At 36.2% G+C, this 26,589-nt stretch overlaps 1 protein-coding gene across 1 annotated transcript in view; it reads right to left on the bottom strand.

The window, feature by feature from the left end:
- The window catches only part of ptprt (protein tyrosine phosphatase receptor type T), a 277,019-nt gene that overhangs the window by 67,182 nt on the left and 183,248 nt on the right, over nucleotides 1–26,589 (bottom strand). The window contains exons 13-14 of the mRNA XM_067374922.1: nucleotides 17,738–17,774; nucleotides 5,843–5,978 (exon numbers count right to left, since the gene is read on the bottom strand). Of these exons, the coding sequence (XP_067231023.1) occupies nucleotides 5,843–5,978; nucleotides 17,738–17,774 (173 nt within the window). The remainder of the gene's footprint in view (nucleotides 1–5,842; nucleotides 5,979–17,737; nucleotides 17,775–26,589) is intronic.

Here is a 26,589-nt window from a genome sequence, read left to right on the forward strand (position 1 = left end):
GGTTTTTCTGTGTGGTAGGCCAAACAGTGAGTGTATATATTGCGCTGCATGCAACTCAGTGAGTTTTGACTAGCTGAAATGGAGAAGCTTGTGTGAGCAGTGAGAGCTGAGATGGAAATGTTACGTTGTCCCATGCCTCTCATATAAACGTTTCAGCTTAGCACTTGTTATACATCAATCCATTCTAAACTTAAAAAAAAAAAATGCACCATAGCCAGTAAACCTTAAAAATGCAAAATGACCAGTATACATCTGACGTGAGGTTAGTTTTGAAGTGTCAAGAACTTGTCACGGTGACATTTTACCCTAAAATCAAAAGGAAAAATAAAGACCTTTCAAGACAATTAAAGGATTAGTTCACTTCAGAATTAAAATTTCCTGATAATTTACTCACCCCCACGTCATCCAAGATGTTTATGTCTTTCTTTCTTCAGTCGAAAAGAAATGAAGGTTTTTGAGGAAAACATTCTGTCACGCATGACCTTTCCAACGTGATTACATAACACGTGACGCATCACAGAACTAGTGCAAGATGAGCATTTGTGGTTAAAAAGTATATACATTTTTTTGACCAATCGTTTCACTAGTTAAGACAATTATTCTTTGTCTGGGATCTTGTAGAGCCCTTTGAAGCTGCATTGAAACTGCAATTTGGACTTTCAATCCGTTGAACCCTGTTGAAGTCCACTATATGGAGAAAAACCCTTTAATGTGATCCTCAAAAACCTTCATTTCTTTTCGACTGAAGAAAGAAAGACATGAACATCTTGGATGACATGGAGGTGAATAAATTATCAGGAAATTTATATTATGAAGTGAACTATTCCTTTAAGATTTTTTTTTTTTTTTTAATTAGGATGAAATCCCCATTACTGCAGCACAAAAAAAAAAAAAAAAAAAAAAAAGAAAAAGACATCTAATTCTCATTAAGGTAATCTGGAGAAAAATATTAATATATAAATATTTAAAATATACTGTATATATAAATGATACATATTAATGTATGCATGATAATGGTAAAGTGCTAATGTATTCTGGAGTATTTAAAAATTAATAAACAATCTAATAACAATCACCATAGTAATGAGAATTTCTCAATTCTAACATTAAAATATTAAGGTAATGAGAAAATGTTTTTAATCATCATGAAAATTGTAATCATCATGAAAAGGCTTTATTTTATTTAAAAAAAAAACTTGGGTTTGGGTTGAAATGTGACCTAGACCTGTTCTTGACAGCTATACAAGGACAAATACCATGCCTATTGCACATGACAGGTGGCATACAGAAATGTGAAACAGCACATTAGACTTCATGGAGTACCTTCACCAGTGCATGTATGTTTAGGGATCCAAACTGAACGGCACCAGAGCCAAATCTCCTGTGACTCAATGCAAGACGACAGCTACAATTCCAACTTTTAAAAGATATGTGAGCCATCCATTATTAATTACAATCTATCTTAGCTTAGTCAAAGACGCCTGAGGGGACATTTTATTACCAAGAAGTAAAACATCAATTTGCCATTAGACTCAGCTTGTCCACTCCATTCATCCTTGTATTATAAGTTTAAAAATGAAGTCCATCTCTCCTGCCTTAAAAAAAAAAAAAACATGCTTTACACAAGCTCTGAGAGATAAAAAAGCATAGCTTATGAGCTCGCAAGCATTTTTGACGCCACAGAAATAATTCATGGTGACTGAAAGACATGTAAAATGCTGCAATGCATGAGACATCATTGCCTGACTTAAGTGCTGGTGTCAGTGGCTAAAATATGAATGATCAAAAGAAGTTGAGGGATAAGCAATTTTGTCTTTTCTCCTGAAAACAAAATGCGTTAGAGAGCAGCTAGAGAGCAGACATCTACAATCATTGCAAATTGAATTCTTCAGTTCTCGGATGCTAAAAAATTCTAGTGCCCTAGAATTGGTTCCATATCCCTAGATGCTTCCCTAAACAGCAGAAATTTCACTCAAAATTCACCTCAACATATTTGAAAACAAAAAATGTGAGTTATCTATTGACATGGCTAATCTTTTAAACAGCGAACTGAACATAGATTACATTGTTGCATGATAATCAGAAAATAAAGTTCCAACTAAATTTCTGAATTTGTACTGAGGTGGAAAACAAGATGCAGAATTGCAACACTTCCTGATATACTAGTCTTTCACTAGTACAGAAAGGTACTTAAAATGGTAATTAAAAACTACTTTTTACTAAAAATATTTAATCCAATGGGTCCTATTTTAATGATCTAAGCACATGGTCTAAAGGTGCTTTTGCTTGTTTAATGACAGAAAAAATGGTTGGCGAGTCAGGCACATGTCCAAAAGGGTTGCACCTATTCTCTTAATGAGTTATGGGTGTGTTTATGGCATAACATGCAATAAACCAATCAGAGTGTCATCTTCCATTCCCTTTAAAAGCCAGGTGCACTTGCACCATGGCGGATTGCTATTGACGAGTCAGTTTAAATACATGTGTGTATTGCCATGATTGGTCAAATAATTAGACAATATCATTCATCATTACTGCAAAAAGGTAATTCTGATACATGCAATTACTATCCATTATGACAGGACACAATAATAATCATTAAAATTAAAATCCTTTTATTTTTAATATTTGGCATGTTTGTGTGCCGCTGCATGTCCCTGTGTGTGTGTAACAAGCAGAGTGTACACGTGTTGTGTAACCGTCTATGGGTGCATATTACTAATGCGCCCTTTAAATAACAAAAATAACAAAAATACTGCAACGTCATTATCAGTTGCCTCAAAACAGCAACACGCCAACAATGCGCCTGAACACACCTCGTTTTCAGACCAGCACACCCATGGGCGAACAGATGTGGTGCTGGATGTGAAAATGATAACTGTGTCGGGCTGAAACTAGCAAAAAACACTTGTGACGCGCCTGGCGTTGCATTGCGCCGGGTGTATGATAGAGCCCAATATGTGCATGTGCTATATTTTTTTCGTGTTTGCTAACTCAGCAAACTCTAACTGACTGCCTTAAAAGGTAGCTGTCAACATAGATAGCATAAAGGGAAGCAGCTTGCTAGGGTTCAGAGCACAATCCTACAATACACTTGTGTGTAAATGTATGCATGATAGCTGTAAAGTTTTCAAACCAACCACAGTCTGAGCTATTTATGTGAATCCAGACTTGGAGAACTAATGTATTTGCATATAACTTCTGCCACTGTGACTCCCACGCATCAGAAAACTGACAAAAAAGCACAAGCTATTATTGCAATATTCAAGCGTCAAGTTTCTGCCTTATGAATAGAAGTGCCCTTCCTTCATCGACTGTGAAAGATGAACACCTACTAAGGCCATTCACGGCTAACCTTTTGATTCCCGCTCTTTTAATAGCGAGATCTATCATTAAGTTTCAATTCGCACTGCTCCAGACAGTGATGCATTAACAATGGTGCTGTCAAGCACTCCTTTACAATTCATGGTAATTAGAGCTTAATGATTTAGCTGGTGGTTTTAAACACTATTGTATTTCCGACTGTGGTTCGTATTGGCACTCTATAAGGTCCCGTCATCACCTTGCCCTTGTGAACAATCAAACAGGTTAAAAAAAAAAAAAAAAAAAAAAAAAAACGAAAAAGTCCTAGGTTTAGGCTAATATGCATTAAGGCATGGTCAACTTAATCAGCTATTCGAGTAAAGCAGCATGAGTGTGGAACCCAACTATGCCATGAAAAACAGGAATGGTGTGTCACAGTGGGATTCGGGTATGATCTATAGTTAATTTACTACTGCCCGTGTAGTACTGGACAATGTACAAATTATATAATGACTTTCAAGGATGTCAACTTTTTAAAAGAATTTTTCAGTGGTTCCCAGCGTGCAATAAATTTCACCATCTCAGTTAACTATAGACCCAATATAGTCCGAAATGAGTAACCCACTTCTAGTCAAAATAATGTTGAATTTGGTTACATGTCATTTTTGCCAAAATAACTTGCAAGATGTATGATATTCCATCATGTAAGCAAAGTCAACAGTGATTACAAGATGTTCGGTTTCATTTCTTTGACTAGTCTGTTCTTGGACTATGGTTAGACATTTATTCAATTTTCACTGACAGCCCAATTTTTGCCTTGTTTTAGCCTAGACGTCAGGGCTGTGTTTGGACTATTAGATGTCTTTTAAATGCAAAATTGCTTGCTGGGTTCTTAAATGTGTAATCCGTGTATTTAAAATGTTAAATATCTTCTCCAATTATAAGTAAGATAGGGATGAGTCAATTATAAGTAAGATTTGAGTTAGTAAGGACTCAAGAAGGACTGTGTAACAGTATATTGAATCTGAGCATTAGGTCTAAAAGTGACAGCAGCCTAATAAACCTGCTGCAGTCTGTTAATCAAAGAACAAAAGGAAAAGAGAAAATCACTCACTGCTTTCGGACTGAATAACTTTTGTAACTTTAATTGCAACAATTAATCTTTTTTTTTTTTTTTTTTTTTTACAATGAAGACTATCCAGTGTTTTTACATTTGATTCCTGTAATATTTCTTAACTGAATACTATGGCATATATAAAAATATATAAAAATTTGTATAATTTGTATCTGTATTCTATTGTATTTATTTGCAACTACTATCTCATTTTATTACTGACTGTTTACTTGTATTTTTTGTGAATTCAATTCAAAGTTTGAAATTAAGCTTCTTTGTGCTGTGTGTAAACAAAATTACCCCATTGTAAAAACACAAATACACTGAGTTAGCAAACATTTAGGTGAGAAAATAGTAATGGTAACTGATCAATGTTTATATGTGAATAAAAGCCAAAATTAAAATCTGTTCATCATATTAAGTTATCGTGTCTGTTCAGAAGACTGGGATTAAACTGCTCCATTCATATGAATTACTAGTACGATGTGTCATGTACTTTTTGAAACTTGAAAATATTGATTGACTAGATTTTCAATGCATGGACAAAAAAGGTATATTATTAAAAATATCTATATGGCAGTATATTTTGCCATTAGTTTTTCCCTGTGGTGTCCAAAATTGTATTAAGTATCAATATTTTTCAAGGTATCGTATTGAAGTTAGAAATTCCAGTATCGTGACAACACTACAATGTAGTATATTTATGATATAATATATTCAAAATATTAATAGTGCAAAATGAGGCATGTATACAATTTCAAAAATATTTAACTATTTACTGAAAATTCACTAAAATATTTAGTTTCACTAAGAAAGTTTATTATTAAATACCATTTACAATGCGGAAAAGACTGCAGATAGATTTTGTAACTGACAGAAAAAGTCCAGAAAAATCTTAAAATGGCCAAATATCGGCTTATTGATGGCTGAAATATCAGTTTATTGCTGACAGGATATTTTCAGCCGTATCCCATTTATCTCAAACTCTAGTTTTGACTTCAATTTAAAGGGTTCAAGCCTTAAATAGCAGGTCAGACAAACACCCCCGTAATTCCTGCCTAGACTAAACAAACTGTTCCACAGACAGACGAGGAGTGTAGAGCTGTGCGAGTGTTGGTGTGCGGCAGGGACGGCAGAGGCACTATGGGAAGTGGTGGGCTCTTGTAAGGCACAATGACATGAGGGGGTGTGTTGGGGGGTGGGCGGTAAAGTAGGTGAGAGGAAGTGATGTAATGAAAGAAAGCCAGTGTGCATGTTTCACCAGGAGACACAAAAGCTGATTATGTCAAAAGCAATGCTAACTAACACCCTCAAATTCCCTCAAATGTGCCTCAGCTATTGTACATTCAAACATGAGCAACTGTATATGCATACACTACATTATTCATTGTAATGTTAAGCTAAAAGTGTGTGTGCAAGCAGTACCTGCGTTTGAAGGTGAGAAGAACGCCCAGGAGAATGATGACAAACATGAGGATTCCCGCAATGACGCCTGCCATCTTTACAGTGCTGTCCACCTGTTTTTCAGGCTCTATGTCATTGGAATTCTGGGTAGATGCACCTTTAAAGCAACAAGTACATCACAAAGAAGAGAAAGGGTCTTTAACTAAGACAAGAGCTGTTGAGTGTGCTCTACAGCGACACACGCAAAACCAACACATACAAGAATCAAATGAAAACACATAAAAATGAAGTCCATTCAAGCACGTCCTACATTCACACACTTTCACACGCACAATCAGCCCAAGTGAAACATATTCAAAAGACACACACATTCAAAATTAAATTAAATGCATTTAAATTTAGACAAAACAAATGCACAAGTGACACTGATCATTACTGTGTGGCAGGTCTATGGCAAAGGGGAATTGTTTATTGAATGGCATTAATTAACAGGCAACAGACAAAAAAAAAAAAAAAAAGACCTTAAGGAGCCTTTTAAATACTGTATCACTGTGGTGAAATGAAACAGTTTAGGGCCTTTGGATTTTGGGTTAGAGAATGCAAATAAACCAAAAGACAATTCAACGTGAGAAATGCAGGCATGAAATATGGATACAAGATTGATTAGCCAAACAAAAAACAAAAAAAGGATGAAGGCAGAGAATGAGGGTAGAGATTCATGCAGATGTACAGTATGTGTGTCTTTGTGTACATATGGGTGTTGCATACTCGCATGCAGCACATCTTGCAGGACGTTTTGTTGACGATGAATTGTTATTTTAATATCTGTATAAAATCTGCACAACCATGCATGACTTTTAGAAAATACTGTTCAGATTAGCGTGGCTCCACACCAAACGGCTCATCTACCTTCATCAGGCATGTAATTGTACTGTGAAATTGCCATTATTTCTATGAAAGAATTTCAGCTGCTTGCTGTTGAAAAGATCATAATCATCTTGTTGATTTTTTGCACTTTATTTTCAAAACATGAACTAAGTGAAATATTCCACCACATAATAATCTACATCAATCTTAATAATGCAAAGAAGAAAGGTTGTATAGACTTTAAAAAATGTATAGATATAAATAAATGGTTGCATACAATATCTACACATACACAAACCTTAGAAAAGCATGTAATCCCTGTCTTCAGTGATTAAACAATTGTGTTATGTTATTTTTTTTTTTTTTACCTTCACTTTGCATTTAAGGGAATATTTTTTTAACTTGCCAGTGAGACATCTTTAACAATCTGCTGCATATTAACACATTGATCTCTCTATGTGGGTGGTTTGCTTTCATGTAAGCTCAATCATTTGATTTATTTATTTCCCTCAAACCGTACAGTTCTTTTAAGCATGAGAAGATTAAACATTCAGCCAAAAAGACATTTCTGGAACTGTATGCTGAAAAGCTAAACCAAAACAAAACAAAAAAGTCCTTTTATTAATCAGTAGTTTTGGCTTGTTTTGCAGTACAAAAAAATGTAAATATATATAAACGCCAATAGTGTAAAATCTCGTTCAAGAAATATTCACTGAAAAAAGTCTCACTATTTTATGCAGTTGTGCTTCTCAAATAAATTTCTCTTGTCTTAAGGATGTTCAGATATTTTCACAAGAAAACATGGCATAAATACTTTGGATATGTGCTGACAGCGATTTGTAGTGACATAATCAGATTTCATTAATTTCTAGTGAGTTTGCAATCTAAAGGGTCATTCACACAGAATGCATTTTTTGCGGTTAAAAATGTGAGACGCTGGTCAGTGGAGCGAAAAAAAAAGAAGCAGCAAGGTCGAGATATGTGTTTTGCACAAGATTCTGCAAAAAGATGGGAGACACAAGCACAATTGTTAAAGATGTCCATCTAACGTGTGTTTACTTTGAAAAACAATGGAAAAGTAGCGCAGTGGAATGGAAAAATGCATTCTGTGTGAACTGGCCCTAAGGCAACATAAGCAAACCCCTAACACCGGGTTCAGACTGCTTCAGTTACGATAGTCACGGTGTCAGATATGTGATTTTGACTTCTAAGTGAAGTTCACAACGTAATTTCTGGAGGAGTGAACCCATCTAATCTTTCAATTAATGAAATTCAAACATAATCTCAAGAGGAGGGAACCCTAATCTTTCAATTATGACCAAAGCATATAAGCAGCTACTTACTTCCGGAAACAAACAATGGTTACCGAAGCGGCATGTTAGCTTAATGGTAATTCTAGTACTCACCGGGTTGCTGAAGCACCTCCGCTATCATTTATTGTTTTTCACTCCGTCGAGGTAGTTCCTCGAGGAAACATCATAAAGACAGGAGTATTGTTGCCATAGTTCCTTGAACCTAGCAGTAGGGTTTCTAGGTTTTCACAACAAAACCCACCCAATTGCTACTCAAAATTAGCCCAAAACAGTGGGGGGTTTCCACGTTTTTGGTGGGGTTCCCCTGTTAAAATTTGCATTCCATCATAAATATCATGTTATTTGGGGTCACTTCAACCTGCGAACATGAAAAACAACCCACGGCAATGGTGTTAAAGTAGCCCAATTCCGCTGAAAATCTACCAAAAAAACATGCTAGTCTTTCTGTCGGGACGTCGTAAAGCAATGCAGACGTGGTGACGGTTGTTGTCCACTATGACACACTATACGAGATGATATTCTTGCGTCCCAATGCCCATTGTCGTTTTTACGAATCATGCCAAAATGAATCAAATGAATCATGCCAAAATTGGACTGATATTGTGTATTCTGAACACAGCAAGCAAGACATATATCTGGGACCGGACTTTGAAAATAATCACAACTTTAGTTTCTTCTGACCTTTGAAAGAACACTAAGCCAATCTTTTCTAACCTGGAGTGTTTTCTAGCTAAACACTTTTTTAGCTCCATCTAGAGCTGTCGGAAGGTGAAGGCAGCGCTATGGATGGCCTACGTGGATGGACTATGTGCTCTCCTTTGACTCTATCAATGTGGTAACTGAACTCCATGTCCTCCAGTCTGCTCTGATCTGATTGGGTTCAACAGTTCATGATCCACACACAAAACACATTCACACACATCCCAATAGACACTTTCGCCATGATGTTCTTTCAGCCTATTTTCTGATATCATCCTCCCAACCAGTACTATCTTCACGGCAACAATATTAATCTTGACCAACCAATTGACTCATTTTACCAACCCTTTAGGACATCACAAAATCACTTCTCATAGAGTTCTATATGCCAGGATACACCTAAAAAACAGATGAATTTTTAGCACGTACATTTAAAATACTGCTCAATTTCAGTTTGTTTCCAATCTACTGTACCCTCAAAATGCCATCTGGATAGAAAATGTCCCTCCACCATAATACCACCTACTTCTGACCAGTAATAGCAAGCAGTAAATCATAGTTTCTGTAGTTTGTCTTGAAGTAAAATCTGATGGCCATTTACACACCTCAGCTTTAAATTGTGATTTTTACAATAGTTCATTCCATACCACCCATAACCTAGTAAGGTAATGAAATATCGATTCTATGTGTTTATATTTGTAAAATGTTGACATATAATTGGTTCTAATGGCCCTCATACCTATCTGAATCATAAGGATTTTAGCAATAATGCAAAAGTGCACTTATAAGACATATGCTATTTCCTGCCCAACATAAGATGTAAAATAATACAGAAAAATACAAACTGCCCTTGATTAGAAACACTTGCCATGCATTTCCCTTCACCCACTCTACAAGCTTTGCTTGTATGCCCAATAAAATATGCGAGTATGCAAATCATTTTTTTTTTTGATAGGGTAAAATTAAGTATCAAAGAGGAATTATTATCAAATCGCATCATATTAAAACTTAATCCCTACCATATACAGGGGGCGTTGGAGTGGGTGCGTTTTCATTGCCGACATTTTGCGATACTCTGTGGTTCTGTTAGCGTGTGAAAAAGGTACTTTTGTATAACTTTATTTAAAGCAGGTCTGTAGGCTGAGGGATTACGCAAGGATTTAAAGGGGTGCATATCGCTGCTGATATCTCCACGGCTATTGTTCGTCAGTCGACAGGATTATGGATGCATCATTGGATTCATCTAACAGGATTATAATCTCAGATTAAGATTAGGCATTCATGTAAATGACCCATAATGCTAATGGCTCAAAAAAGCCAAATACAAAGAGGTTAAAGGGTGTATTTTAAATACATTTGACTAAAAATCCCCTTTGTTTCTAATTCACAAGTGTATTTAGGTTTAAGCATTGCTGGTTCTTTTTGTTAAATTGTGTTAAATTCCATATGGGAGCACTGAGAAACAAAGGGTATTTGTGTAAACTGCCAATTGATTTCAAGCTCAATGTGTACATGAATAATGCATGATGTGCTGTTTTTATTTATTTATTTTATTTTTGCTTGTTTTTGGAACTGTTGGGATAATGCAGAAAACACAACTAAGTTTTGCTTTTTAATGGTTAGTGAATATTACTGGCCCCCCCAAAAAATTGTTCGGAAAAAGTCACACCTAAAAATGTATGAATTTCATTGCAAAGGAAACAAAATCTGCAAATAAACAGTGACATCTGCAAATTAATATTATTTACTGACACAAATTTTAAGTTAAATACTGAATGGAAGTTAATTTAAAACCCATCAATTTTCTTTTAGTAAAATGTGTTGCTTGAAAAGTGTGTTTGTATTGTCCTTCTTTACAATACATGTCTGATATTTTGCTATCTGTGCATATTCAAGTTTCAATTAAGTGTGCAATTACTTTTTGGGGGCAGTGTGCACTCAAATTGAACTCTCAAAACATAATTATGATCCTTATAACTGTATGTCAAAATATATATTTAAAATGTAAAATGATGACTTTAATCTGCATAATTCAGATGATTAAGCATTGTAACGGTTCACTGGCTGGCTAAAAGTCAACTATCTCCTGTGCAACGCAGATATCCTGCAAGACCCTTCAGAAATGTAAGACATTTTAGTGCAAGCAATTTGTAATTTCAGTCAGGGCAATTGAACATTTTGTATGTGAAATGGAGAAGCAATGAGACGTGGACCATATTGCACTGGAACTAAAGAGCTGACACCTGTGTATGTGTGTGTGTGCGTGGAAGTGCTTGACATCTGATCTGAACAACAAAATCTATCCTTCAATATATAATAGAAATAACTGAATTATTTTAAGAATTATATGAGCACACAATAAGCAAATATAACAACAGTGTAAACACACTCAATACTTCCACACACAGGAATATATATCTGGAATAGTAAACACACACAAACATCCAAGCATTCTACGTCACACAAAAACATGCTGGCAAACACACTCACATGCACACGCACACACACACACACACACACACACACACACACACACACACACACACACACACACACTGGTTAGGCTGGCAGGGTCAGAGTGTATGACTGGGGTCATGTTGGGTGAAGCGGTCACATGTAAGGGGTGGAGTGTTGAGGTAAGGCAACATATATCACTTTATGCTCACATTTTGCTCAGAAACTTATTAAGCTCTACTGTAATATATCTTTATTCATATCCAAACATTTAAATAATGGTCTGAATTAATAAAAATAAATTAATTAATTAATTAAAAAAGGATTAGTTATTTATATATATATATATATATATATATATATATATATATATATATATATATATATATATATATATATATATATATATATTTATATTAGGGCTGTCAACCATAATGCGATTAATTCAAAATCCTTAACGCGTTAAAATAATTTGACTCATTTATGCAAAAAAATTACAGAAGCATGTGAATTTGCATCATAACATAATTTACGTCACACAGTTAGATGATCTTAAAGTCCATGCTGATTATATCAGAGAAGGCAGAGAGAATCATTAATTCCAGTGTCTGTTTCGCTTTAAAACAAACTCTCTGTCATTTTCTGTCATTGTATCTGAAGAGCGCGAGCCCTCCAGCATCACGCTGTTCCTGTCTGAACGGAACGTCAAAACATCTCACTGCTGAATGGCCAGATTATATGAAAACTGTTTCTCGGCTGGATAAAGCAAACCAGCTTCTTGCTATGAAAGTTTTGATGGGTGAGGATTGCAATCAAAGTAAAGACGTGATCTACTGCTGACAAGCAAATTAAAAAACACAGACACAGACAAATCAGTTGACCAATGTAATCTACCAAGAGCAGAGTAAATTAGCGTTGAGCAGAGTAAATTAGCGTTGGGAGCTGATGCTCTCATCAGGAGCGGGTCGACACAGACGCAACTGGTTACATGTAATCTGACAAACACGTACACATATATAGTATCATTTGCCAAGCCATGTTATATACAGGTACTGGTCATATAATTAGAATATCATCAAAAAGTTGATTTATTTCACTAATTCCATTCAAAAAGTGAAACTTGTATATTATATTCATTCATTCATGTTTATTTCTTTTGATTTTGATGATTATAACTGACAACTAAGGAAAATCCCAAATTCAGTATCTCAGAAAATTAGAATATTGTGAAAAGGTTCAATATTGAAGACAGCTGGTGCCACACTCTAATCAGCTAATTAACTCAAAACACCTGCAAAGGCCTTTAAATGGTCTCTCAGTCTAGTTCTGTAGGCTACACAATCATGGGGAAGACTGTGGACTTGACCGTTGTCCAAAAGACGACCATTGACAGCTTGCACAAGGAGGGCAAGACACAAAAGGTTATTGCAAAAGAGGCTGGCTGTTCACAGAGCTCTGTTTCCAAGCACATTAATAAAGAGGCGAAGGGAAGGAAAAGATGTGGTAGAAAAAAAGTGTACATGCAATAGGGATAACCGCACCCTGGAGAGGATTGTGAAACAAAACCCATTCAAAAATGTGGGGAGATTCACAAAGAGTGGACTGCAGCTGGAGTCAGTGCTTCAAGAACCACTACGCACAGACGTATGCAAGACATGGGTTTCAGCTGTCGCATTCCTTGTGTCAAGCCACTCTTAAACAACAGACAGCATCAGAAGCGTCTGGACTACAAAAAGGACTGGACTGCTGCTGAGTGGTCCAAAGTTATGTTCTCTGATGAAAGTAAATTTTACATTTCCTTTGGAAATCAGGGTCCCATAGTCTGGAGGAAGAGAGGAGAGGCACACAATCCACGTTGGTTGAGGTCCAGTGTAAAGTTTCCACAGTCAGTGATGGTTTGGGGTGTCATGTCATCTGCTGGTGTTGGTCCACTGTGTTTTCTGAGGTCCAAGGTCAACGCAGCCGTATACCAGGAAGTTTTAGAGCACTTCATGCTTCCTGCTGCTGACCAACTTTATGGAGATGCAGATTTCATTTTCTAACAGGACTTGGCACCTGCACACAGTGCCAAAGCTACCAGTACCTGGTTTAAGGACCATGGTATCCCTGTTCTTAATTGGCCAAAAAAATCTATGGGGTGTTGTGAAGATGAAGATGCGATATGCCAGACCCAACAACGCAGAAGAGCTGAAGGCCACTATCAGAGCAACCTGGGCTCTCATAACACCTGAGCAGTGCCACAGACTGATCGACTCCATGCCACGCCGCATTGCTGCAGTAATTCAGGCAAAAGGAGCCACAACTAAGTATTGAGTGCTCTACATGCTCATACTTTTCATGTTCATACTTTTCAGTTGGCCAAGATTTCTAAAAATCCTTTCTTTGTATTGGTCTTAAGTAATATTCTAATTTCCTGAGATACTGAATTTGGGATTTTCCTTAGTTGTCACTTATAATCATCAAAATTAAAAGAAATAAATATTTGAAATATATCAGTCTGTGTGTAATGAATGAATATAATATACAAGTTTCACTTTTTGAGTGGAATTAGTGAAATAAATCAACTTTTTGATGATATTCTAATTATATGACCAGCACCTGTTGCCTGGAAAATCCAGCCTCACCACTGTACCAGCGGATGAGTCTGGTCGGCCATTGAATCAATTCGATTTCTAGGGCGAGCAAATAGGAAGCGGAGTAAACCAATCAGAGAAGGGCGGATATGACGTTAGCAAAGCGAAAAGAGAGTCAACAGCGAAAAGTAAATAATTAATGTGTTTTTGGTCATTTAAAACTGAATTCACAGCTGAATAGGACAAACTCTCGGGTCTCCTGTGCGCAATCTTTGTTGATATTGAAGGGATTTTGCCGCACTAGAGTGATGCTGTTTGCGTCACTAAAAATAAACAAATCTTACTGCATGGTACGGTTTGGAGTTGACGCGGGGCGCGACAGAGGGCGGATTGACCAGACTGCTATATCTTGTAGAAGATATATCATTCTGGACTTGCCAGGCAACAGCACCTGTATGTATAATTGCCAACATGGCTGGCAAACGATATGTTCGGATAACGTCTTCCTCTGCTAGCATTCCAAAGAAATTAATACGAGTGGAAAATATTTTCTCTCTTCTACCACGCACTCTCTGTTCTCTGCGATGTCTCCTCCTAGCAGCAACAATTGCAGCCATGTCGCACAATGGGTTAACACATGCTCTTTTGGGGTGTTAAATAATGCCACAAATACCAGTAAATTGACAGCACAAATATTAGTAAATTCCGTTGCGTGATTCACTTAAATAACAAATAATAAATTTAAATCACATAAATTTTGCGTCTGAAAGGGAAACTCCTACAAATGCATATGCAATAAGGTCAGCCACAAAAACAACTCAGTACATGCCTTTTCAGCGCTAATTTTGCATTGTGTGTCTTCAGTAAATCCTGACAGTAGTTTTTTAACGCCAAAAGAGGGTTTGCGCTGATGCAAGCTGTTAGTAAATCTGGCCCATTGTATTTATGCACAGACACATTTCAGTACAGTCACGTTGTTTTCACACACATTGAGGATAATGTTTGGATTTGTCCTGTGTACGTTGGTGTGTACTTTAGTATATATGCAGGTCAAGGCGGCTCTTTTTTTTTTTTTTTTTTGCATCTCCCATGATATGATCCTGTTCAGTATTGATCGCAGTGATTTTTTTATGGGTGCTTTGGTGTAGCCTACATAAATGTATGAATTATATGAAATCATATCATTTGGTGTCCTTTTTTGGAAAGGCATCTAAATTTACCTTGTTTTGTGAAAATCACACTTCAATCTGATGGTTTACTTTGCTGGATATAGGCAATGATGGCAATATGGTGTATGCTTAATTTCACGATAATTGTGCGAAAAAATAATCTATTGACAGCCCTAATATATTATATATATATATATATATATATATATATATATATATATATATATATATATATATATATATATATATATATATATATATATATATATATATATATATATATATATTCCCCAGTAAACAACAGATCATTCAAAACAAGATTATGTAATTTCTAAGAAAGCAGTATTCTTTAAGAATGAATAATTGAAATTATGAAATCAGTTTTTCAGAGCATAACAAGGTCATGAGCAAAACAACAGTATAGAGGGGATCTCTGTTGTTTTTAAACATGAATTATTAATATTTAATATGATCATTTAAAACGTGTGCGGCACTGTACATTCTCAGGGTGTCAAATTACAATAGTGTCAATGAAGTCAATGAGAACCAGCTAGACTTTTTAGTGGACCAGACATGCAAAAAAATGCATTAAAATGTCGATGGAGAGAAGCAGATTAAAGGAATAAGGTCTGGGGAAAAAACAAAAACAAAACAAAACAAAACAAAAAAAGAACAAAAAGAGAGAAGGAAACAACAGCGGAAGAAATGTGGATGAAAATAACAAAGAAGAAAGAAAAGTTTGACTATGGTATAATATTCACCTTCACTGGGAATGACAAGTATGTAGGGCGTGGTATTTTGTCCCCTACCTATTACCACTAAGACAAGGTTTTACGTTCCAGGCCGGCATGCATGAGAGAAAAGAAGGAAAGAAAAAATAGTCTAAAGAATTATGCTTTCAACTTCAACATCTGAGCTTCCTTCGAGTGAGTATCATTTGGCTGGAAAGGAAATTGAAATGTATAGGATACATCAGGTAGGCTAATTCGGAAAGGAAAATTAGCATTACTCCAGAATCATCTAATGGAACCGACAGGATAGGCATGTAAGAGTTAGAGAAAATATAAATAGATTTTTTTTTCTTCTTCATATGAATGCATTTTTTTTTTTTTTTTTTTCTGAAGTTGAGGCCTTATGTAGCTTTGGAAAATTGTTCTATTCTGAGTCTCCAATTGTATGAAAACTGAAAAGAATAAGAAAAATGTAATCAAAAATTCATTGAAATAAATACATTTAGGGGGAATGCACTAATACTAAATTGCATCTACTGTAGTATATTTGCATTTGCATTGTTTTAGCAGTTGATTAGACAAATTAATTATGCAAATGAGGTGACTGTGCTAATGAGACTACAAAATTTGTGCTGAATTCAAAATTGCATGTCACAATTCCCCATGTTGTATGCCAGTTCAGAGTACTAAGATGTGGAGGATGCAGCAGATTTCTGCATTTTGACATACTTAACTGGTACAATAAATGACTGCTTCACCACTGCGACCCAGAATTGGTTCTTTAAAATACAAAAAGTGCACTCTGTGATCACTAGGAAATGGAGGCAAACATATCTTAATGATATTTTGCTTACCGCCTACTTTACGTGGGAGGTAATATTTACACATTAATCATATCAGAAACAAAGCACTGGGTTTCATGAATAAGGCACAGTCTTAAATCAGTCTAATGCATACATAAAAGAAGTGTGTTTGCATTGAAAGTAATGGAAATTACTTAATTTAAATACAGTGCAGTGCTATTTCATTCTCATTAAACTAGATTTTAGGTAGTAAATGAATAAGACACAGGGTTTTTGCTTAAATAGAATGAGCAAAAATCACGCAATCGTTTTAGTGAATTCACCCCGTAATCTAAACCTATTAAAAACTCCAACAGTAAAACACAAGGAAAGGCCGGGTAACCTCAATTGTTTGTATAAAAGGCATCACCTTTTAAAAGCAGAAACACAAAAGTAATTGTTTTTTTACAGTCATAAGAACCCAACTCAGGATGGAACTATCTGGGATATGAAAGGAAAACAGGCCATGAAAAAAAAAAAGCCTGACATGAAGCAAAATAAAATGAGTTCAGCAAAATAAACAAACAAACAAACAGGTGTGTGCGCAGAAGCAAGCTTATTGAATAAGATGGAGAAAAAGCCAAAAGGTATGAAAGAAAACTGGAAAAGAAAGAATGGGAAAGAAAAAAATGCGATGAGTCTGTAGCGCTGCATGGCTATAGTGTCTCTTTATCCATGATGTCCATTAAATAATAGAAAGTCTCTTGTGATTGCTCTGTTCCTAGAAGTGATTATGTAAAAGGGTCTTTTTACGGAGAGAGGGGGAAATGAAATGGAGCAAAAGAAACTGAACAAAATTGTTGGCCAGAGGCAGATAATCATGCAGGTAAAATAAAATGGGATTTCAGATTTTTCAATGAAACCGGAAGCGCTAATCTCAGTCTGATGCAACTGAGGTTTTTCAGACTGTACAATAAAAAGACTTTTTCCTTTTTTTCTTTCTTTTTTTTTCTTTTTTACCTCATCATGTTTAGTAATGGGTTCCACTATACAATCAAAGGTCTATTAAGAATACAGAGGAAATAACATTTCTGATATTACATCTGCTCAATTCCAACCAAAACATGACTGGAGTTTCATTGAGTGTGTTGGGCTACAGGAACTTAAATTACACAGAAATATCCAAATATCAACCCAGCCAAAGAACTTTTTCAAAGCATGTCTCATCTGAATATACAAAGAAACAAGCAAAATAAGTGAATAAATCAATAACAACAATAAAATGTGTCATTCATACAAGTTAACAATAAGTGAAACAACTCTCATACCTTTGGTAGCTAGTCGCACACAGTTGATTTTGGTTTCCTGGAAGAAGAGAGGAAAGTTTGTGTTTTAATTAAATGTCAAAATGAAACTGTATTGAAGAACATTGTTTTTGTCAAGCTACAGTGATCTTAGTAATTGCAACACAATGAAGTGCGGGTTATTTTCATCATGAGGTGCGTGACATTAAGAAACAGTTAATTATATAACCGCATTTCTAATGATAGTGAAGGATTCACAAATGCAGTGCTGAGGTTGAAACAGAGAGAAACCAACATTATTTACTTTTCATATAAAGTCACTACGGCTAAGTTAAGGCATTTAAAGAGTTAGTTCACCCAAAAATGAAAATTCTGTTATTATTTATTCACAATCATTTCGTTCCAAACCGAACCGTTTGCATGACGTGCGAGAACCAATGAGGTTCATTCTTGTCTGTTACGCAGCACATTTGAGCTTCCACAAGAGCCAATGAGATTTTAGCTTTTAAAGGTTTAGATTCTTTTTCACTGATCAATGTTTAGATGTGAATAAAAGGTGATGAAACTTGTACAATCATACCACATATACCCGTTTTGTTCATAATCATATTAAAACAATAATATGAATAAAACTGTTTATTTAGATGACAAATAATTTTTCTATTCTATTCTATTCTATTCTATTCTATTCTATTCTATTCTATTCTATTCTATTCTATTCTATTCTAAAGCATTCATGGCTGCCTGGAATGCCAGTTATGATGATAAAAATCTCACTTGCTTCCTTCGAATGCCATGTGTGGCGTGACAGGTGTTAATTAGTCGGCAGATTTCAGTGTGAAGTCTGCATGGAAGTTTAGAGCTCTGAGACAGGAAGCCAGATGCTACCATGTGTTTCTGTGAGCGTTTACAACAGCCACTTGTTTTGAATAGATCTGCTGTCCTTGTGCATCTCATCTCAGTAGGCACATAAACAGTAATGCCTTCAAATCGCAGGGCCTTGAAAGGTTTTGCTAATGGCAATAATTCATTAAGTTATATTATATAGCAGCCTGTGTTAAACATCTGAAAAGTGTGCCAATCTCAGCGTTGCCACGGTGGGTTCTATAACATAAATTGTTTTCTTCTATGCTCATCTTTCTCTTTTAAGTAAACTACTGTCATGGCAGTGCAACAGTTTGATGAGAATCTTGCTAGCTAGCTACCGAAAAAAATAAATAAATAAAAAATAAAAATCTGGTTTAATAACACAGACATTTGAAGGTAAATCTATCGTTTGTTTCCCACACAGCAATGCAAGAACGAGCATTAAGTTGCATTTGCACTCAAAAAATTATTTTTGATGCTGTTCACTTTATTTAAACAATTTATTTTGATTCAACACCATTGTATCTGGTTTAAATGTGATTGATTCATGTTAAATTGACTTGAAACGATTACTCTTTGACTTAACTTGATGTTTTCATATTGGAATAACATGTTTCAATCAAGTAACCCAACCAGCCAACCAACCAGGAGTTAATCAAACAGGACTAAAGGGGCTGAACTGAGAGATTAAATGTTGAAATAAAGTGTTATTTTAAGCACTTTCTTTTTGCAAAATGAGAAAATGGAATGTCTTTTTAATGGTTACTGTTCTATTATGTTGGTATTTAAAAGTTTGTGTTATGTTAATGGTTTTGGGGGTTACCATTGTGGAGAAGTGTTGCACTTGTTTTTGGGTTGGGGACCAGCTAGCAAAAATTCATTTCACATTAATAATGAAGTGTTCACTATGGTAGTGCTTTGGGTAGAGTTTCCCAAAAGCATCACAAACCTAAGTTGATCCTAGCTGCATTAGTGGCAATGGCTCTTAGATCAACTTAGAACATTAATATTTGCATAAATCAATTCAAATTCAAATTTAATTGAAACAATAAGATAGATATTCATTAAATTACTATAGCCACACATGAGCAAGACATAATCTATTTGGTGTAACAAGGCAGAGTTTTGTTGAATTAATGTGCATTACCACAGAAACACAATACAAACATTTTAGTAACTAGTTGCAAATAAGTTACACTGACATATTAAGATAATGTTTAAACTACAAATGTATATTGTGTTCATATAAAATATATTCAAAGCAATCCAAGTTTACTTGATTTGGTTAGATGCATAATGGGTGCTACGATTAAATCATGTTCATTCAACAATTTATTTTTTTGAGCGTGCAATGCAGTGGCTGAACATTCACACCTGTATTTGCGCACATGCCCAGAGTATGCTTCTACCCTAATAAGAGCATTACACGTTGCATTAGATAAAATCATCAGCTAAATGACAGCCTACTATAAATAAACCTCATAAACACATATTTTTCAAAATTCAGAGCTATTTTTTTTTGCTTTATTTTAGCACCACTCAATATCACTTTGCTGTATTCTGTATAAATCATTCAAATTAATCTGCCAACTGATTCGTATATGAAGAAAGAAAAAAAAACAGACTAAAATAGTTTGTTACCATGGTAAATACTTGTTTTTTGCTGTTTTTGTTACAATGCTATATCTAGTATGTGATCACTAAAAAGCTGCTTAAACTTTATTAGGGTATTCTGGGTAGTTGCCAGATGGTTACTTACTGGCCCAAGTCAAAAGAGTCAATCCTAGAGTCTATATGATACTCTAACCTCTAGCTAGCTATATATGGCCCCAGTCCCTCATTCATTGTAAGTCTAGGGGATCTATCGTCCGCCAGCTGAAAAACATACATCTGGTTGCTTAGAAAAGTAAAAGCAACCATCTTCTCAACAGGATTTGAGGTATCATTTGCATGTTTGAAGGTAAGGGGCTTGATTAAATGACTAACCCTAACCTAGCAGTAATGAAGTTCGGCTTAGAAAACACCACAAATCAATCAAAAAAGCATATTGAAGAGGCAATACAGGCAGTCTCTCTCATAGCATTTATTTTATAACTTCACTGTGCCATTATCAGTGCCACTCTTCAGAAATATTAAAAGTCCCCTCGGCAACACTTCATTGCACATATCAATTTGGCTCACGGGAATCAAAACCAATATGAGTTGCTCAAATACATCCGATGCTGATGAATGCAAACACAACACCGACCCAACTCACACCGTTGACACTGAAAAATTAACCGTCAATGCAGTGGAAAAGGGCAACCACTAACATGTGACCTTGCTGTCAGTGGCGGTTTGTCCCATCTGATTGTGGCATTGAAGCAGGGGGTGGATTGACACAGCGAGGCAAAGAGGGGTCCATATGTGAGCAGACCATCTGTCTGTCACAGACTGCTATCGGACATGCAGGGTCAAACACATTGGCCAATGTAAAATGGGTGAAAATAATACTGCTCAAGTTTTAAGAGGGTTGTGGATGCATGGAGGGAGGGAGGGAGGTATATATATTTGGAAGTACCATAGTACAGTGAAGATATCAGATGGTAATAGTACACTACCATTCAAAAGTTTGTGGTCAGATTCATTTATTTTGAAAGTAATTAATACTTGTATTCAGCAATGATGCATTAAATTGATCAAAAATTACAGTAAAGACATTTATAATGTTACAAAATATTTCTAATCCAAATAAACGCTGTTCTTTTTTAACTGTCTATTCATCGAAAATCCTGAAAAAATGTATACCTACAAAATTATGAATATTAATATTAAAAGCACAACATTTATAATAAGAAGAAATTTTACCTGAGAAGCAAAACAGCATATTAGAATGATTTCTGAAGGATCATGTGACACGGAAGACTGGAGTAATGATGCTAAAAAATTCAGGTTTGATAACAGGAATAAATTACATTTTACAATCATCATGGTAAATGAATTTCAGTACCATGGTACATATCAAAATTCTGATACCACCACTGAACCACGGTACTGCCCCAGTACTTTTGTAAGAGAAAGGGTGAGAGGAATGAGGTGAGGGCCGCATGGTAACGGTGCTTCATTTCTGAGTGCAGCCCGAGCGTTGGGACTTGGGGAATGGAATAATAGGAGGAGGTCTCGGCTGATGGGAAACATCACTACAGGAAGTGACAGCTGAGCTATACTGTCTGCCCCTCCAGTCAAATAATTCACTGACAGACTGTCAAAGGCTTTTTACAATGACTGTGTAATGACAGAGAGAGAAAGGCCAAGAAAGATGGAAAAAAAGGAATGAAAAAGAACAAATCTTTGCTGCAAGGTGAGAAAAGAGACTTCATGTAAACATTTAACTCAATTATTACTGGTAGGCTACAATATTACTGTTAGCAGAACACATATAAATACTGGATTTTTACATTTTCTACAGGAAAGGTAAGTGGTGCAGGTCTGTGCAACAACTGTGGCTCGTTGTCAGGATGTTGCTAAGGTATGCCGAGTTACTCTTAGCACATTGCTCTGCGGTTGCTATGGTGGTTATGATGATCTGAAACAAATTGGAAGCAAAAAAGAGAAATGACAAAAAGAACGGGACATGCATGATAGTTTGGAAAGAAAATGAAAGCAAAAGAGAGAAAACAAGGGAATAACTCTCCACAGACCAATCCAACCGACTGTATATATTTACTAAGCTTGAATGACAAGTTGGCATTGATGTGTTTAAAAAGAACATGGGACTCTTATGACAAATGCTTAATGGTTAGCCAGAGAAGTTGAAAAATATGGATTTCATGTCACTGTCCAGCTTTTTGCCATGCCTACTAGAGCTAATCCATATGACAGCAGATTTACAGTCAATAAGTTTTTCTAGTTGGTCATTCACTCAATTCTGAAGCATGTTATGGATTAGTTAGCCATTACAGCAGTTTTCTTGACACACTGGCCACAATTCTCTCCTGTTGACAACAGATACTTAACTAGGTCAACAAGTGCAAACACATTGTTTTCTGCCAAATTTGGGTCTCTAGAAGGGACAATAAATCACATAGACATGATACATGATGAAATTGTGAGAGACAAACTATTAATTTTCCCAAAAGCAATGTCAACAAGACTTAAGGCCCCGATATACTTCAAACAAAATCAAAGAACTAACTGATGTGACTTCATTTCGAACAAAATCAAGCCAAAATGAATTTTGTTTTGTGTTCTTTTTGGAAGTTCGAAACGGCTTGCCAAAGCAAACTTTTTAGGAAATGTTCGCTACAGCTGCAAAACACCTTCATACTACCATTGGTCAGTGACGATAACGTAATAGGAGGTGTGTGCCGAGACTCCGCCTTCATTCGCATGGACAGCGTCTTTTACTCATTTGGTGTGTTTGACCTGTTGAGGTAAGAGCTCCGCGGGTGAAAACATGAACACTCTGGATAGGCGCTTTATAGTACAAAATGAAGTTGTGCTTCTGATGAAATGAGGCACTGACACTGTTTTTCGTGTTTGATACTGTAAAGCTGCTTAATTTTAAGCAATCTAATGAATAAAGTGCTATATGAAGACATGATGTGACTGGAGTGCTACTTTGCAGAGCTCGTGCTAACATTCCCATGCTGTTATGATCAGACGCTTTTTTAGGCTTTCTATAATGTTTTCTGATTTTTTGATGTGTTTATTTTGGTACTGAGAAGAAAGGCACGTATTTACATATTCATCTAAACGTCGCTTTTAGCAGTGTGGGCGGCGTCAGATGTTCGTTTACAGGAAATTGCTGGTCATGCATTTCGAACTTCGTTTTACCCCTAAACGAAGAACGAAAAAGAACTTCGTTTGAAGTATACCGGGGCCTTTAAGCTCTTTTGACTTTTAGAAAGACTTGCCAATTAGAAACCTTATAATAATCAACCACAGCAGCGAGTTCTGGTTGAACAGGGCATCGAGTTCTGCACGGGCAAGCACTACTTGTTTTTTGTTTAACCAAAAGTAAGAATCTAGTTGTTTTCTATTTTTAAAATCTATTTATTTGTCATAATCAACTGTTGCATATTGCACAAACAGGCTGATCAAAAGACATCACTTTCTAGAAGACGAACAAAAGAGAGATAAACAAAATCACAAATGAAAGTGTATCATAATTTAAGCTGAGTTCACCCAGTTTCCGCAGCATTTTAAACAGATTGTGAAATGGATGCTTATAATTATGAATTATGAACATGGGTATGAATGATTACAACAACCTCCTGAGGCAATCATCTACACATTAGGGGCTCGGGAGGAAAAACGCTCCAGTGAGAATGAATAAAAGAAACGTGCAGTACAAAATGACAAAAGAAAAGTGGCATCAGCCAATCGTCTGGAGGTATTTGAGACAGCGGCGCTACTATTTCAGGAGCTGTTGCTTTCGAGAGTAACACCTTCAGTCTGGTGAAGTATTAGCAAGAGGATTAGGCAAAAGAAACCAAAAACCAAAACAAAAAAACAATGACACAAGTTGCTTTTGCTGTCTATAGTGTTTCCATTCATACAGAGCACTGTTTTTCATAAAGAACAAAGGAAAGCATGACAGCAGAGTGTAGCGTTAGGTGTAAATGAAGAAAGAAACTGCAAGAGATTCACAAAAAAAAAACGTGTGAAACAAGTGCGAGACGCTTCAAAAACCCTCCCAACCGCCACGAGAGAGAAATGTTTTGTCTCCATCTAAGAGTGTCAATGCTATCAGATGCTGATGAACTGTACAGAACAACAGGAAGAGGCTGATAAACTAATTAACCCTTGATTAAGGCTATTCCTATTTCATTTATGTAATTAAGAAGCAATTAATCATATTCATGAATATATGAATACTGCAAAGTATTTCATTGCACTTGTAACCAGCCCTACTCGACCTGCTCTGAGCAGGATTCGAACCAGCGTCTTCAGCATGGGAGATGTGTGCGCTACCAAGGATGCTAAAGACCGCAGTCTCTAGTGTCAGCTGCTCATGCACCTCTTGAGGCCAAGGGAGTGAGGTTTACTCAGACGGCTCTTACTAGCTGGCCTCCATTACACTCACCCTCCTGAACCTTACTCCCATCCGGGTAACGTCACCAATGTAACCGGTCTTACTCGACCAGCTTGGGAGGCGGGCATTTTAACAAGGACACTACAGACTTTAGCGCCAGTCGCTCGTGCGTCTCGTGAGGTCAAAGGAGTGAGATTTACTCACACAGCTCTTACTAGCTGGCCTCCTTTACACAATGACCAAATGAAAACTCTATTCAGTTTTTAAATGCAAACTAGTATTCCTATTCTAATTATTATTACTGAAATTCTAAAGAGCATCTTGTTAGGACTTGCAACTGAGCATTTAACACTTGACCAGGGGGAAACATTTTTAAACACTTTTTTTAATCAAGTAGTCCAATAATAGCTGCCGCACTCCAACAAACAGTGGTTTCACCTTTGACAGGTCGTGGCTTTTAAATGCAAGCTGCTTTTCTCTAGAGTGTTTGTTCCTATTAGAGCTACACGTCAGTGGAAACAAAGTGCCACAAACTTGTCCTTTCACCTGCCACACACCGAAGACAAGACGTGCTTTGCGGGTTCCATTTTGTTAAAAGCTGCATGTGTCTGTTTCAATCTCTGTCTAGTGTGAGTTCAGCCACTTAAATGAGTGAGTGCCTCTTCACAACTCTGTATCCCTCTTTCAGAATAAAAGATGCCTGCAGCGGCAATTACTTGCTCTTTTAGCCTGAGCGTCTGCGGTCTTGTTCACAAACACACCGGAGGGACAAAAGCAAGCAGAGGAATCCTAATTTAGCTTAGAACAGTTTGAGACCACTATTCCCCTGACTGTCCCTCCCTCTCTCGCCATCTTTGGCAAGACCGATGTGATAAAGTTTATCAAAAACGACCTGGTGCTATTAGCAGTGCCAGGAGAAACTCTGTGGGCAGCGGCGCTCTGAGATGCCATTGTTTATGGACTGCTGCTACATTGTGAGATCAAGAAACAGCAGTACTTTTTTGTCTTTAAAGGTCGCCCTGAAGATGCAGAGGAAGCAATCTATGATTGGCTTAAGAAGAGATAAGAAAAAGTATTTTAACATCCACAAAATTACACACTTCATCTTTAAGCAAATGAAAAAGCCTTTAAAAGGCATGCTGGCATTTTGCCTCTATGGAAAGTGATAATGATGACTAGCAAATTTAATGTGGTCTACAGTTCCCTGCTCATGCTGACATTATGGAGCAAAGATCGTTCATTAGAGAGCATTGCATTGTATTACTCATTAGAAATGATGTTCTGCTTTTGTGAAGTAACTTTTACAGTGACCCCAACAAGTACTTGGAGATTTAAGTGACACTTAAACATCTCTAAATGTTTAGATACATAAGGATACAAAGAAATGTGCACTTGGTACAATATTTTGTTATGCAATGTAATCGCATTTAGACATTATTAAGTGTCACTTTATTGTCCCAATACATTTTGGGGACACCTTTTTATGCATAAATATCACTTACAAAACTGCACCAAATGCATCAAATCAATAAATGAATTTACTAATGGCAACTGCTACATCAAGCCAGTTTCAATAGCTATCAAAATATCAGGTAATCTCACCACTGAATTGCATCGTGAATTTATTTGTTACTTTGCGACGTGGAATAGATCAAACGACATTTATACCGAGCATTTCTCGAACACACTTGGAACAAGGTAAGTTGAAAACAAATCTGAACTACCAACCTAAATCCATATTTTATGCATGAATCTCCAATCAAATTATCTGGGTCACGGTCTGAGGTTGTTTTTGAGTGCTTTTCTCCAGCCGCCTGAGACTGAGAGATTGAATTGAATCAAATCCAATCAAATCGGGAACCACATACTTCAAAACGCAGAGCAATGCAGCAGGCCCAAGCGGAGCCTTTACAGAGCGCATTATGCTGCTAAACGCTAATATGTGGAATTTATATATCTAAATATTATATATATATATATATATATATATATA

This window comes from Chanodichthys erythropterus, chromosome 21 (genome assembly GCF_024489055.1).
Source record: "Chanodichthys erythropterus isolate Z2021 chromosome 21, ASM2448905v1, whole genome shotgun sequence".
Taxonomy (NCBI): Eukaryota; Metazoa; Chordata; class Actinopteri; order Cypriniformes; family Xenocyprididae; genus Chanodichthys; species Chanodichthys erythropterus.